The sequence below is a fragment of the Equus przewalskii genome, chromosome 2 (assembly GCF_037783145.1).
Source record: "Equus przewalskii isolate Varuska chromosome 2, EquPr2, whole genome shotgun sequence".
Classification (NCBI taxonomy): Eukaryota; Metazoa; Chordata; class Mammalia; order Perissodactyla; family Equidae; genus Equus; species Equus przewalskii.
This window is the reverse complement of record NC_091832.1, coordinates 34,741,263-34,756,629: the sequence shown is the minus strand read 5'-3', so window position 1 is coordinate 34,756,629 and position 15,367 is coordinate 34,741,263. Positions and strand designations below refer to the sequence as shown.

The 15,367-nt window shown below is 44.3% G+C and overlaps 1 protein-coding gene across 16 annotated transcripts in view; it reads right to left on the bottom strand.

Annotated features, from left to right (window-relative positions):
* UBR4 (ubiquitin protein ligase E3 component n-recognin 4) overlaps nucleotides 1-15,367 on the bottom strand; it is a 128,205-nt gene that overhangs the window by 60,220 nt on the left and 52,618 nt on the right. Inside the window, exons 49-62 of one of the 16 annotated variants that reach the window (XM_070610751.1) lie at nucleotides 14,730-14,946; nucleotides 13,937-13,969; nucleotides 12,726-12,789; nucleotides 12,155-12,289; nucleotides 10,984-11,158; nucleotides 10,198-10,281; nucleotides 9,967-10,107; nucleotides 9,157-9,278; nucleotides 8,394-8,505; nucleotides 6,433-6,563; nucleotides 6,135-6,312; nucleotides 5,566-5,670; nucleotides 3,889-4,026; nucleotides 2,889-3,063 (exon numbers count right to left, since the gene is read on the bottom strand). In XM_070610751.1, coding sequence (XP_070466852.1) covers nucleotides 2,889-3,063; nucleotides 3,889-4,026; nucleotides 5,566-5,670; nucleotides 6,135-6,312; nucleotides 6,433-6,563; nucleotides 8,394-8,505; nucleotides 9,157-9,278; nucleotides 9,967-10,107; nucleotides 10,198-10,281; nucleotides 10,984-11,158; nucleotides 12,155-12,289; nucleotides 12,726-12,789; nucleotides 13,937-13,969; nucleotides 14,730-14,946 — 1,810 coding nt within the window. The remainder of the gene's footprint in view (nucleotides 1-2,888; nucleotides 3,064-3,888; nucleotides 4,027-5,565; nucleotides 5,671-6,134; nucleotides 6,313-6,432; nucleotides 6,564-8,393; nucleotides 8,506-9,156; nucleotides 9,279-9,966; nucleotides 10,108-10,197; nucleotides 10,282-10,983; nucleotides 11,159-12,154; nucleotides 12,290-12,725; nucleotides 12,790-13,936; nucleotides 13,970-14,729; nucleotides 14,947-15,367) is intronic. The other 15 variants (XM_070610752.1, XM_070610759.1, XM_070610755.1 and 12 more) reach the window with 15 other exon arrangements.

The following is a 15,367-nucleotide window of genomic DNA, read 5'->3' as shown; positions in this document are numbered from 1 at the left end:
TGATTGGATAAAGAAGATATGGGATGTGTGCGTGTGTGTGTGTGTGTGTGTGTGTATATATATATATAGTGTGTGTGTGTACGTACACACACACACACACTCACACACACACACACACATACACACACAATGGAATACTACTCAGCCGTAAAAAAGGACAAAGTCGTCCCATTCAAAACAACATGGATGGACCTTGAGGGTATTATGTTGAGTGAAATAAGCCAGGCAGAGAAAGACGAACTCTGTATGACTCCACTCACAGGTGGTAGTTAACATATAGACAAAGAGAACTGATCGGTGGTTACCAGGGGAAAGGGGGGGTGGGGGAGGGCACTAAGGGTGAAGTGGTGTACCTACAACATGACTAATAATAACGTACAACTGTAATTTCACAAGGTTGTTAACTATCATAATCTTTTTTTTTTTTTTATTTTTTTTAAAGATTTTATTTTTTCCTTTTTCTCCCCAAAGCCCCCCGGTACATAGTTGTGTATTCTTCGTTGTGGGTTCCTCTAGTTGTGGCATGTGGGACGCTGCCTCAGCGTGGTCTGACGAGCAGTGCCATGTCCGCGCCCAGGATTCGAACCGACGAAACACTGGGCCGCCTGCAGCGGAGCGCGCGAACTTAACCACTCGGCCACGGGGCCAGCCCCTATCATAATCTTAATTAAAAGAAAAAACACATTCACAAAATGTGAGCTAAATAAAGACATTTCCAGACTCACAAAATCTGAGATTTTGTAACCAGGGGACCTCCCTAATGATGGAAAATTTAAATGACATACTTCAAAAAGAAAATGATCCTAGACAGAAGGTCTGAGATGCACAAAGAAATGTTGGGCACAGAAAGTGGTAAACATATGGGTAAATCTAACAAACACTGACCACCGAAACTGTACAAAACAGTAAAAATATCTTGAAAGCTTTGAAAAGACTTTTTTTTTTTTTTTTGGAGGAAGATTAGTCCTGAGCTACCATCTGCTGCCAATCCACCTCTTTTTGGTGAGAAAGACTGGCCCTGAGCCAACATCCGTGCCCATCTTCCTCTGCTTTATATGTGGGATGCCAACCACAGCATGGCTTGCCAAGCGGTGCCATGTCCACACCTGGGATCTGAACCAGTGAAACCCGGGCTGCCAAAGCGGAATGTGCAAACTTAACCATTGCGCCACCAGGCCAGCCAGCCCCCCATACAGACATTTTTAAAAAAATGAAAACAGGGGCCAGCCCGGTGGCCCAGCGGTTAAGTTTGCACGTTCCACTTCGGTGGCCCAGGGTTCGTTGGTTCAGATCCCAGGTGCGGACATGGCACCGCTTCGCAAGCCATGCTGTGGTAGGCGTCCCACATATAAAGCAGAGGAAGATGGGCACGGATGATAGCTCAGGGCCAGTCTTTCTCACCAAAGAGAGGTGGATTGGCAGCAGATGGTAGCTCAGGGCTAATCTTCCTAAAAAAAAAATGAAAACATAAAAATAATAACTTAAATTGATAAGGAGGAGTAAAGTCTTCTAAGGTCCTGATAATATTCAGAAAGAAGTTACAGCTATTAGTTAACTTTAGTTTTGGATAAGTATGCATGTTGAAAGGATTAGTATAACTACTAAAAGATTAGAAACAAAGTGAACAACTTCCAAACTTACAGGGTTGGGGGAGAGGGAAAAAAGGAATAAAAAGTAAATCAATCCAAAAGAGGGCTACAAAGAAGATAAAAAATAAACACAGAAATGGGCAGAACAAGTTAAGAAGCACAAAGTAAATGGTATGCATAGATTTAAATATATCAGTAATTAACACCAACTATACATCAACTTAACTGATTCAATTAAAAAGCAAAGGTAGACTAGATTAAAAATATTTTTGAAAACAAATTTCAAAGAACCAGAAATCACAAAGACCATATTATCTCAATTCATGGATTTACCTAGAAACCCATTAACAGAAAAGGGGAAAAAAAAAGATTAAGTAGAAAACCCTTCTAAGTTAAGAAATTAAAAAACGAACTCCATCAAAACATCATCAGTTTACCGAGCCAGAGGTCACTTTCATCAAAGAGATGAAGCAAGAGGCTCAGTGGAGGTGGGCGGACACAGGGAACAGAGGGGACTCTGACGCCTGGCTGCTCCAGTGACTTTTTCTTCTCACGGAAATCACTCAGTTCAAAATACTGACTTGTTATTTCTGCACTAATGTGATAACTGGGGGCCTCAACAAATTCAACAAACTTTATATCACAAGTGTATTCTTGGGTTTTTCTTCTTCTTCCTCTTCTACTTCTCTAGTCACCTTTTGGTTGAGAATACATTCACTCCAATCCTCCACCAACCTCCACCAGAGTTTCCGGAGGGGATAGATTAGATTTTATTGATTACTGTCAATTTGTCAAACACCCCACCACTGGTATGTCTAAACATAAACACATATTTGCCTAGAAATGTGTCTGTCTTATTTCTCCGTTGCCTTATGAACAGGCTGAGCAAGGAGTTATGTCTAGTATATACTTAATAATTATCACTGTTGAGCCTAGAACAATGCCATTTATAAAGAGAATGCTATAGAATGAGTTTATGGCTAATCCTGAAACAAGAAAAACTTGAGTAAGGAAGATACATGTTTTTATCTTTATAGTTACTAAGGGGTATAGGGAGGCCTTCACAGAAAAACCACTTTCTATTCTCTCTGCAACTGATTTGATGTAATTCTAATTAGGACAAAGAAGATAAATCTAGAAAACTTCCTAAGATTTTAAACTGTTTCATGAGTTTACTACCTTTATATTTCAAAAGAAATATACTGTTATCACTACTCTACCTCCCGCAACTGATCCATCATTCTGTTCCTGAAATATCCTCTAGGAAAGCGTCTTGACCGAGGATAACTGGGTCCTGACCTGTTGCTGGCGTGGACATCTCCTTCTCCTTCCCCTTCTCCTTCTCCCTCGGAGCCATCTCCTTCCTGGTGTCCAGTGGTGGTGCTGATGGCACCAGTGCTTGAGCTGACACTTCCTGGTCCAGCCGGATGTCCCTCTGCTGTGGCATCACCATAAGCACTGCTCCGGCCAGATACTAGGGGGAAATGGTTTAAAAAATGCAAATCAATTCCCAAAACACAATGGAATCTGAAGTCAGCAATAGTTAGATGATGAGCGATACCTTCAGGTATTTTTTCTTCTGTGTGAAGCTAACTAAGAATTGAACTCATGATTTTGGTCCCACAGCACTATCCTAAATGAATGACTCTCAGGGCAGCCATTCATCCTTCTACAGAACACAAGATCCACCTACAAGAATGATCTTTTAATCTCAGCTGCTGATAAATTTCCATCTCAAATTCCAAAGGAAATGTACACTGATTTGAGAATCTAGAAATTATCAGCTACTCTTAATCTCCTCCATAGAAAATTTTCATATCCAATTTTTAACCACAGACTAATTTATAAGATCAAACAAAAATGGTTTTGTCATGCTTCCTCATTCTAGAGCCCCATCCTATAAGCTAGTACACTGTGAAGATGGCCTGCTATATTAACACATCAGATCATTAATAGGATTGCCAAAAAATCTTCCCCCAATAGAAAAACCAAAACCACAGTATGATGGATTTCAAGGTTATACCATCACTGTTTTAGATTAAGCATGATTTGGGATTACGCATGTCACTGCTTTCTTCTACTAAGAGAAAATTAAAAGCTGTCTGTAAAACCTTTCAATAGTAACTTCACTGAGCTTAAGCTATTATCACTGAACATCAGAAACTCCAGGGGTGAGGCTGAATGAATTCCATAAGGCTTTCAATGAGTCCTCAAAGTTTCCCTTTGCTGAAACCAATCCCAAGACCCAGGCAGGTCCCCACCCTCTGCCCAAGGAGATCAGGACCCCTAGCCACATTACCACTGTGCTCGCCAGCCACTGAGTCCACTGCACTTCCCCCGCTCTCCGAGCCCACACTACCACCATGGTCAGCAGGAGAGGTCCGAAGGGTGGAACCATCAGTCGCTGCTGTGCTGCCCTCGTCGTCTGAGGCTGGAGCTGAGAGAGTAACGAGAGCTGTTACAGGTAAAAACCCCTCCTTGGGGCAAAAGCATCACACCACATAGTGCAGAGGACACAATGCAGTCTATATGTCCTGTCATCAAAGAAGAAAGGGAAAGATTTGCTTTGCCGGTTAATCACTAACAGGAACAAACACTGGAACACGGTGCATTGCAAACAGTACTCAGACAGAAGTGAAAACCCAGTTCACTGGGCATTTCCTTCGCTATGACATTACAGTGCAAGTAGGACAGTGCAGAGATTCAGTAAGAATCCGTGACATGGACACTCAGTTTTCTAGCTAAAATGCTTCACGGTCACCATCGTGTAGGTGTTACTGACACCTGCTGAGATTGGAAACTAGCCATTACCATTCAAAGTATAACTCTCAATTTTAATGATTTATTTTATAATCAGTCAATTCGTGCTTATTGTTAGGAAATCAGTTATCACGAGCTCTTGAATCAATCGTTTGGTTTTTTTTTTAATCAGGTGGTTTAGAGGGGAACTCACTGGGAAATTTCACACCTCCTAACCATCCTCATCAGATGCTAATTATAAAGCAAGGAAATTCCCCAGAGACAGCCACAGCATCCAGGATCAGGGCTGAGCTGAGACAGGAGGAAAATGCTGGATGAGATACATGGGGGAGGAAAGCCAAGACAGCTACAGAGCACAGGAGGAACACAACTGGCACAGCACAAGAGCAACCTCAAAGCCTGAAATGAGAGCAACTAAAGAGACCTATGAAAAGCAACAAGCCAAGGCAGCAGGTGAGAGGGGCCAGCCAATTTCTCCCTTTTTTAATCTATCCAGGGTAAAACTCCCAAAAGAAAACAAACAAACAAATACAAGAAAGCGTCAGTCTGAAAAACTCTAAATCAACCCTTCAATTACTCAAGGGTTAGTTTTCCAGTGGATTGTTCAGGTGTGCCATCCTCCTCTATTTGGTCCAACTCTCCACTCAGAAAGTATTTTATTTTTTATCAGATTAGGAAAGAGATCGAAAGTAAAGACAATGAGGTCTGAAGACGTATCAGGCATCTGCATTGTCCACAAAAACCCTGTCTCCCAAGCTCACAGACCCCTGACGTTTAGCCACATCGACTGTTCTGAACCACAACTCAGATTCTTGCAGCTTCACTTTGATTTGCAAATGAAGGAAAAAAGTTAAAAGGTGTAAGCTCTATTTCTTATCTCCCTTTTAATACTGTCTAAAATGTTACAACTCTGGTGAAGCCCTGAGAGCTGCAATTTAAGCCCTAAAGCTGATCAATCTGCAAGCTGCTCTCTTGGCCTTTCCTCGGGGAATTAGCTGAAGCCAGGCAGCATGCAAAGTGTAGGGAAGCAGAGCCATGAGCACCTTTGCCGAGCTGCATCACTATGCCTTCCATACCTGTATTTCTAAAGCAAAGGCAGAAGCAGGAAGTCCAGAATGGCCTGTCAAAGCAGCTGCCCATTACACTCTCACAGCACTGGAAACAAGGCCTGAGGGTCCTGGGGCCCTGAGCCGTGCTCCTTGCTGTGGACAGTTACCTGATGCTGTGGTGTCAGAGAGGGTTCCTGCGTCCAGAGAGGAAGAGCTGGGTGCCTGGCCGGACAGCCCCAGGCTCTGCAGGCCCAGGGCACTGCTGCTGCTGCCTGGGAAACAAGTGGAGAGTGAGCACAACATCCCCTCCAGACCCCATCCACAATGCTGCTTTGGCCACCTGCTGCCCTCAGGAGTCTAAACTCACCAGCATGTGACCCCCTTTGGCCTAGAGGAAGTTAATCAACAGCCATTGCTGTCCACCCACCAAGTTTGGTCACAGAGATGGTGAAAGGCTTCCTTTAGCTCAGGCAGGACACAGGCTGGAGGAATCTAACAGATTTGGGAGGAAATAATCCAAAAGACCAAACTAACAGAAACTATGAGATTGGCTCCAAGACTGAAAATCCCACCACAATCTCTCTCACTCTCCACCTGTACCTCTGAACAGCTCTCACCCAGATCAACCTCTCCCCAAATCTGGGGACAAGCTAAGTCAGCCAGATATCAGTAACTGCCAAACCCTCTTTTCTGTGCAAGCCCAATGGGCTGCTGTGTTCCTGGCATTTCCTTCTACCTTGTTGGTCCTGCTGCAGGCTCAGGGCAATGGCTAGTTCAACCATGGTCTCGTCATCTGCATCAGGCGGGATGTCCAGCATGGGGGGGAAGCCCTCTGCGCCTGCCAGCAGGGCCTCCAGGGGAGAGGGGTTGCCATTGTTGACATTTTCAGCTGTCTCCAGGACCATCGACTCAGACTGCAGAGAGAAAGCTCTGTCAGTGTCCCGTGGTAAATGGTAGCTGTTGGAAGTCCACTGAAGAAGAGCTGGAGGAGAGTTCTGAGGATCCTCCTCCCTCTCCTGCTGCCAGAGACTCACCACCATCTCAAAATCTCCATGGTCCACCTCACTCTGTTCCTGGCTTTCCTGACGGATGTGACCACCATTTGGGATCCCTGATGACTGCATTTTCTCATCTGCATCATCATCGTCATCATCATCTTTGTCTCCTGAGTCAAAGAAACCCCAGTCACCTGACGGTGCTTGCTCTTTCCTCCTTTGGCATGTGGCATAAGTCAACATAGCAAACAAAAACCCAAGACAAGCTACCAACTAGCATCCTGTGCTTTAGAGGTGAACTCCAGGGTGCTGTGCCTGGCCTTATTCTCTTGTTTCCTGGACCTGACAGGATCTGGGAAGATGGGGTTGGCAGTGACAGCTTGCCCCACTGAGAAAAAGACTTTTCCAGCTGATGAAGGTTAAAAAAAAAAAAACCTTGGATTCCAAAGGGATTTCCATAAAGCAGAGAAATCTAAGACCAGTATGCCCCATGAGCTCTCATCAACTCTCAGGAGACCCTGGGCAAGACAGGAAAATAATATAATCAAGATGTTTATTGGTTATCTGTCACGGCAGCTTAGAGCGTTATTTTACTATTTTTTCCCAAAATAACTGGGTCAGTGAGATTTTTTTCATACTACATAGTCATCATGAGAAGAACCAGAATTGAAATGTAAAATCATCGACCGGAAGCTGAGGACACCACTACAGGTTCTGTCCAGGCCAGCTTCTGTGTGATGAGAAGGTAGAAGTCCTTCTTCTTCTAACAAGGTAGAAGTCCTTCTTCTTCTAACAAGGTAGAAGTCCAGGTGAGACTGCTAATTGTCAGAAGAGGATGGAGACCTTGCCTTCCACTCGATGGCCTGTGAAAGTACGTGAATATGGCCTTGATTGGAAACAAACTATCTGCATTCTAGCTTCTCACCAGAGAAAACGTGCACAAACTGTTGCTTAGCTCATCAAAGCTTAGATAAGATAAACCATACTCAAGGAAGACTGTCTGAAGGTCACAAAGTTGCATACATTCCTCTAGACTTAGGCTGTACCACACAGCAGCCATTAGCCACACACGGCTGCTGAGCACTTAAAATGTGGCCAGTCCAGATGGAGACGCGAAGTGTGTATGTACTACACACTTGATTTTTAAGACAGTACAAAAAATTTTTTAAAGAATGCAGAGTTTTTCACTAATAATTTTTTATATTGACTACATGTTGAAATATTATTTTTGATATACTGGATTAAATTAATTATTAGTAAGTTAATTTCAAATACTTCTTTGTACTAATTATAAAATGTGGGAACAAATAAAAAATTTTAAATTATGTAGGTCACTTTCATTGGGAATTTACTTCTGAGCCAAACCAAGTAACCAGAGAGTTACATAATGTAATAACTGTGTATAATTGTATATCACTTTGTAGAATTGCTTTTACTAGGCTGTTAAATGTTACCTCTTGACTTGTGTCCAAGTGTATCATGAGGGAAATCTCTCGTGAAATTTGCTATCACTTACTGTCAGTAAGTCTGCTGTGGATACTACCCCTTAGGCAACAAGAGAGACCCTTAACAAAGAGCTTTTACGCCAGGAAAAGTATATTTTTCCTGAAAATTGATTTTTTGTCTTTAGCCACTGTGATTCTTGTTAACTGTTCTTATTTTATTTTTGCTATGGTTCTTAGGAAGCTTTCAGCCAAATATAAGACCTTCTCCTAATCACCGCACAGGACCTCGTGATGTGGATTTTTTGCATCCTTGGCTTGGTTTTACTATTGTACCTTTATTTTCCTATGGCCTTGATTTTATTTTCATCCTATTTACTGTATGCATTTTTATATGGCACCTGAAAGTCTTCAGGAGAGAAGGTAGGGTACAACAAGAGCTATGTACACAAAGTCTCCAGGACCTTGGTAAACACGAGCAGCACAGCCTAACCCTGTACCCCTCATCCTCCTCTCCCCACCACATGTGCACAAGCCTAACCCCAGACTTCACATTACCCATTGGAGTGTTGCTTCGAGGGGAGGAGGGCAATGTCACGTGTCTCCGCTTGTTCCTGGGCCTTAGGACTCGAATTAGAGCTTGTTTACAAGAGAAGCTCACGGCAGGATCCTGAGGTTGGAAAGGAGACTGTCATGCTTAGGTTTTATATCATTCATGAAACTGTCTATAAAGCACTTCCCTTTTTGGCCAATCACTTACATGGATCTGGAGTATCTACCTACTCTCACCTGCAACCCTGCTGACCAAGTTCAACGGTTAATCCCATTTCCTGACCTGGTATATGTAAGACCCATTCGCTACATTCCTGTCTCTCAGTTCCCAGTAATAGACTGGCAGGTCATTTGCTCCTGAAGTCACTTTGGCTCTCTACAACTGGGTTCTGGCTTATAATCAGGCTCATCTTAGCTCTGTGCTAAAATCAGTACTTCTAACACTTAGCTTCTATGACAGAGTCAATGGAAATAGATCTTCATGATGTTCATTCATGTGTTCATTTAATTAGTACTTACTCAGCACCATGTAGCAACCACTAGTATATTCCCTGGGGATTCAGCACTGAACAAGAAGAACCAAGCCCATCCCTTTTTCAAACCTTTCTTTTCCATGAAATGAGTAAGATCTTAAAGCTCTTACTGATACTCAAAACTCTTAATTCCCATTATCTTCGTTTGTTTTATTTAATTAGTTAGCAAACTTATAAAAAAATTTCTAGACATTCTCAGACTGACAAGGGATATCTGGGGCTGTAATGATACATACAGGACATAGCAGCATCTGCATGTAGATCTTGGATGCTGTATTAATACAGTCCAGCTCACAGGTACAGTAGCCATGGATAATGTCCACCAGAGCATTGACGGTAGCTTCAATATGAGTTAGGCCTGAAGGGGAGAAAAATACGGTGGAAGAAAATCCTAACTACTTGAGAGCCTAAGACAAAAGCACAAATTCCTATCCCCTCATAAAGGTCATGCTAACCAAAAAAATCACAAGTACACACGTAGCAAAATAAATAAAACACATGACCTTGACGTGCCTTTTAAGTTTACTGCTCAAGCAACCTCCAAACCTAATGAGCACCAGGGTCGTTCTACTTTTCTAGATTGCTATTCAGATGCTTACTCTTCCATCTAAACTTCGGATAGTGTGCGAAGTTAGTTAGATACCAAAGGCAGCGGCAGCTTAGAAATAAAATAATTCTCAAGGCTGATACTTAACTTTTATCTTTTGAATTGGCTTTGAATCAGGCTTTCAAAGATTTTTTTAAAACAAGTCAAATATCACTAAGACGCGCGCGCACACACAGACACACACACACAGTGTCTCTTTACATGTGAAAAATTCAACCCGACATGAAGAGAGAGAAGAAAATCCCACTTCTCTGCCACACGGCTAAATTCCTGTATCAGGAACAATGCACTGATCTCACAGACTTCTATTTCCTAACTATTATTTCCGGAATAAATGGATGATAAGGCTAATAAAAGCTAGGGGTTTGATCTGTTCAAAGACAACTTACATCAGGCTTCGCTCTCTATCAAGATTCAAGTATCCCTTTTAACACGATACCTGGCAGGCAGGCGGGTGCCAAGAAGGCGTTCTTGGGTTTGGATGCATGGAGTTTCCAGAAGTGGTTCACCAGCTGGGTGATGAAACTACAGCAGTCTCCTTCCAACTGCTTCTGAGGTTCTCTCCCCTCATCCACTCCTTCTAATCAGGAGAAGAAAAATTATTAACGACGGTAAATCTGAGATGGAAATTTAATTTGTTTTAAGGTTAACTCAGGTCAAGGAAGCTTGCCTGGGGAGGGAGTTTCAAGTGGGGCCCCAATCAATATGCCAACTATCCCTAGACTCCAGCAGGCACATCTAGGAAGAAAACAGTCTGGGAAGGAATATCACAGAAAACATCGTATGTTAGAGTTAAGTAGCAGGGGGAGCATTCAGGGTCTTCACAGCAGATTCAGAGATCTCAGGCCCAGCTGTTCAACTTCTAAAAGCTAGGGGAACACCTGAGACTTTCTAGAATGATTCCTAGATTAAAATAATAGAAGGAGTAACAAGATGATGACAGCATTTTGGGAGCATGTAAATAACAGAACTGCAGAGGCATCACTAAGCTGTATTTGACAAAGGCAAAGCAAGTTCGATGACCCCCAACACGAGGAGAGAGGAAGAAAACACAATCGAGCCCTGCTCCAGACTCTACCCACATTCATCAGATAGCGGTGAAAGAACAGCCTGAAAGCAAAGGCTGTGACCCCATTACTTTAAAGCAACCAGGGCCCGACCTTAACTTGACCCTGAAGATTAGACGAGGTAGTAACGTCAGAGACAGATTATATCTGATGTCCAGAGCACTAAATAAATGCAAGAATAATCTAAGGGGTAAGCACTGGAAAGGGTAATTACTCAAAGAGGTACAATCCTAATGTCAAAAGCCCTACAAGGCACAAAGAAAAGAGAGTAAAATCCCTGTCTCGGAGCAAGAAGTCAGTCAGAGGCCAGTGAGAACAGTAAGAGGACGAGAGGGTGAGAAGGTATATTAAGCAGATTTCAGGACCACGGCCACATAGGCCAAGTTCACCTGTTTCCATCTGGGGCAGCTTTGACTCCGTAAAGTGGACAAGGTTGTTAGGGCGCATGATGGCAATAGAGCGAGCTGTGATCACCAGCCTCTGGAAGACCTCGGGGTCCAAATCCTTGCCTTCTTTGCTGGATGTGTTGAGACACTGCACAGCTTTGCTCAGCAAGGCCTGATCCTAGAACAAAAGGATCACAGAGGATGAACCAAAAGCAAGGGCTGGGTACTAAAGCAATGAGGGGAGGAAAGCTGGCAGATCGTCAGGACAGCCATGTCCTCCCAACACGACAGCTTAATTACCAACTATCTGGAACAAATCTTCAAGACAGCCCAGCACAGGTAAACGTCTTAACACACAAAATGCTAAAGGCACACACACAAAAAATCAAAAGCCGTGAAATCAATATCAAAGTATGATAGGAAAGCTAGAAACCACCGGATCCTCCAGAACTGCAACATCCAAGATCTCTTTCCTACAGTAGAAGAGTCACTTCCTTACAAGTTCACGTCGCCGAAAGGTTGTGTTTCCACAACTGCCTCCTTTAGAGGTTCAGCAGGTTAAACTCACCCTTTTCTATTCTCTGGGTTGGGGGCACAAAAGCTAACCAAGTCATCTGGGCTGCTGGCTTCTTCCTCATGGATCTGAACTGTCATCTTCTCCATGTGCAGAAACTGGTCTAACTTACTGCCTTCGACCGCTACTTACTTTTACAGGTGAGATGCCCCCTCACCAGATTTCCCCCTCAGTCTCTCCACAACCATCCATGTCCTCATAAGCAAGTCCACCTAACTTAGGGTTGTGCTGCAGCTGAAGGAGTGAAGACCGCAGCAGTCCTGATCTCCTGACTGGTTCCCCTCCCCTCGCTCTTTTCCACAGGAGCCACTCACTCTCAAACGTCCTTCCCCTCTTTCTTAAATTTGTTCGTCCTATTAGAATGACAGAAAAAAATATATGCAAACCAGGTGCCCTTTAGTTGGCTTGTCCCCAGTTTTGAGTGAGCTCGTTAATTTCTCAGGAGAAACCTGAGACTGTGGGTGGACTCTTCAGTGCTGTCCTTTCCCCACCTGACTTCACTATGCCCCTGCTTTACATATGAAAGCCAACTGACTTGATTCCCTGTCAGCAACACAGCTTCCACTTCTACAGAAGGCATCCCGGAGAGGGAACAATTACCTTGTGGCTGTGGTAGGCCGAGCGGCTGGTGTGCAGGCTGGCCAGAAGGCTCTTGGACTGCTGCTGGACACTGGCAGGTGCTGGCAGGGATAGCAGCAAAGTGGCCAGCTCCTGAGCTGCATTCTTGTTTCTCTCCTGATGCAGAACACAGCAGAGTTATCACTAACCCCGCCTAATCCATGCAGAATGACCTGTCTACACTCTGCCCTCCCCCTTCCTCCCTTCTAAGCTACCAGGGCTAAGTGATGCTCCATAGACTGCAAAGAGCAAAATGAAGAATTTCAGAAATTGTACTCCCCCCACAACAGAGGTACAGAAACGGAGTCCCAGCTCATGACTCCCAGAACAGCGTTCTTTTACCAGCACTCATCCTAGTCTATGAAACACTCTCACTATGGGTCTCCCCAAAACAGGACATAAGGCCTTAAGCTGAAGACTTTTCTGGAGTGTCTTTGCAAATCAAGATTATGCTATAAATGTTCTTGAACTGTGAGCACTCGGGACCTCTGACAGCTTCACTGACTTCTTGCCTCTTCAGAAAGTTCCCGCCAACTTTGAAAAACTAACTTGCCTTTTCGATGATTGGGCCGACAGCAAAGCAGCTTTCCAGGGCTTCTAAAGAACTCACAACCAGCCTAGGGAGACAGAAAGCTGGCTTGAGTACAATAAGAATCCTTCTCTCCACCTTGTGCATTAGCCTATGCAAACTATAGTCATGAGGACCTTGGGGACAGCTAATGAATGCCAAATACAAAATCAAAGCACAATAAGACCTGCCACAGGCACCATGCATATCATTCCCTCGTGTTACAGGCCAGAAGAAACCTGGCGCCTGCTTGGAGATCAACCTGAGGCCATGTTCATAATCCATAACTCAAAGACAGGGCTTTTCTTCCTCAAAGAGGATAAACGTGCTTCCTTCTGCTGCCTGTGGCAGGGATCACTGAGATGGGCTTAACAGTCTTGATGCAATGGGACCAGAAGCTCAGGTGCCCATGGATCAGTAGGCAAAGGGATACACGACGGGAAAGGTTAAAGCCATCTTCCTACACTGAGAAGGTTATATTTTATTTATACCTCCAAGAAAATGCACAAAGGCACTTCCTATGAGTCTCTAAGTATGGGGAAGAGAACAAACTGTATTTTCAGGAGCATGCCAACTACCAACATTCAGAGTGCCACAAAGCACCCTTAGAAAATGGAGCAACTTTCTCTTAGGGAAGGAACAGGAAACCCAACTGTTCAAGGGTACAAACAACATGCTCCCCAGGGCTTACTCCTGTGAGTTTGATATGGCATGATAAAAGACCAACATCCTGATGGCTGAAGCTCTGGACAGAGAGGGAAAAGTAACGAGAAGGCAGCTGGAGAGAAAGAGGTCAAGGGGCAGAGGAAGGCAATAAAGAGCCAGGGAAGAGGGACTTGAGGCATGGGACCACGTTAGACAGAACAAGCTCTCTGGCGGCTTAACAGACGGAAGGACATTTCTGTTGTCCCACCGCCCCCAACCCCTTCTCATCCATGGTAGAGGGGGCAGAGAGGAAAGGGGTAAGGAAGAGAAAGCTAAGAGAGTTTGAAGCAGCCAACACCAAGTGCGCACATCCAACCCTCCGCATACTCCACTTTAGACACAGGAGAGCTCTGCAGCCATGCAATGACCAGAACAGAAAGAAGCAGGACTGTTCCACAGAAGCAGGCTCAACGCAAAGCCACACCATTGGTTACACTGCTCTCTGACACACACTCACTCGTGCAGAGAAAAGAGAGAGAGGGCATACTAACCGGTCCAGCTTGGTTAGGGACTCAGTTTCAGAACTTGGGGGAGAAGCAAAGAAAAAAAAAGGAAAAAAATGTGAAGCTCAGAGAAACCTGGAAATACATCCTAAGCAAACAATATGAGAATAAGGTAGGGGAAAAAAAGAAAAAGAGAGAGAGATAAGGGAAGGGGGAAGGCTGTGGTGGGAGGCAGTGATTCCAAGCCAGGCTATTCTTATGACTTACAATGTAAGAAACTCAAAATCTTACATCATGAGTTACTTCATCTACCATGGCATACCAGCAGCTACCTAGCACAAAGAAGCCAAGCGCAATGCCTAAGAAGGCCACTGGAGGGAGCCTTAGAAGGCTCTGAACTCTGCTACCAGACGGAGCAGACGGCCTCCTGCTAGCAGTGTTATTACCACATAAGTAGCTGCTGCAGAGAAAGATGAGAAGACGATGAAATCAGAATGAAACGGAAGATTTTTCCCTAAAATTTCAGCAAGACTGGATTCTAATCTATAATAGTGGCTTAAGCATCTTCTAGTCAGCAGTCTCCGCTACTCCAAAGGGTACCTAACGTTAAAGAGAAGGCACAGAAGCCCCCGGGCAGAGACTGGAGTCAGACGGCTCTGAGCTCACTTTCAGGCTTGTCTGCACACTAAGGAGACACTGAGTGCAGGGAGTTGTGTGAAAATTTGAAAATCACAGGCTAGACTGGGGACAGTTATTAGAGGCTGACTCTCTCAAGACACAGGTTCTGCAGGGAAAGTGAAAAATGGCGAGAACTGAAGCCAACCCCTGCCAGTGCTGATACCTCTCCAGGACAGTTCCACTGGTGGTAGTAGGGGCAGCTGAGTCACTGTCTCCAGTGCCATTGCTCTGGTTCAGGTTTGAAGGACAGATGTTGCTGACGGAGGCAGAAGGAAATTCTTCTGGAGGCTCATCAGGCCAGCCAAACTGCTCCTTAGTCTTGCCATAAATTTTTACAGCATCGATCATAGTGACACCTGCTGGATCCACCGAGGCCCCGACTGCAATAAACAAGAGAGGCCTTTAGGATGCACGTTCTCTAAAGGGCTAACACCACCATTCCAAAGCAAAGACCAGACTAGTTTGGGCAAAGTAGCAAATCACATCAATTTTAGAGTCATAAAGGGACTTTATCTCCTGAGACTTCAGCGGCACCTTTGATCATGTATAGATGCTGAGTATGCGTAGAAACAGTTCCATGGACCAAAAGCCTAGGAAGTCCCCACCTCAGAAGAAGAGTCCCTAACATCACTGCAAGAATCTACCTGTGCTAACTCCTGTCCCCCACCCACAGGGATCTCTAAGCACTCCCTTTGTTCAAAGCACAGATCACAGTCATTCACGCTAACAGCAATTATTTCTCAGAGAAAGAATATCAGATAGGTGGCCAGTGAATGGTAGAAAAAGATGCCAGCCTTATGA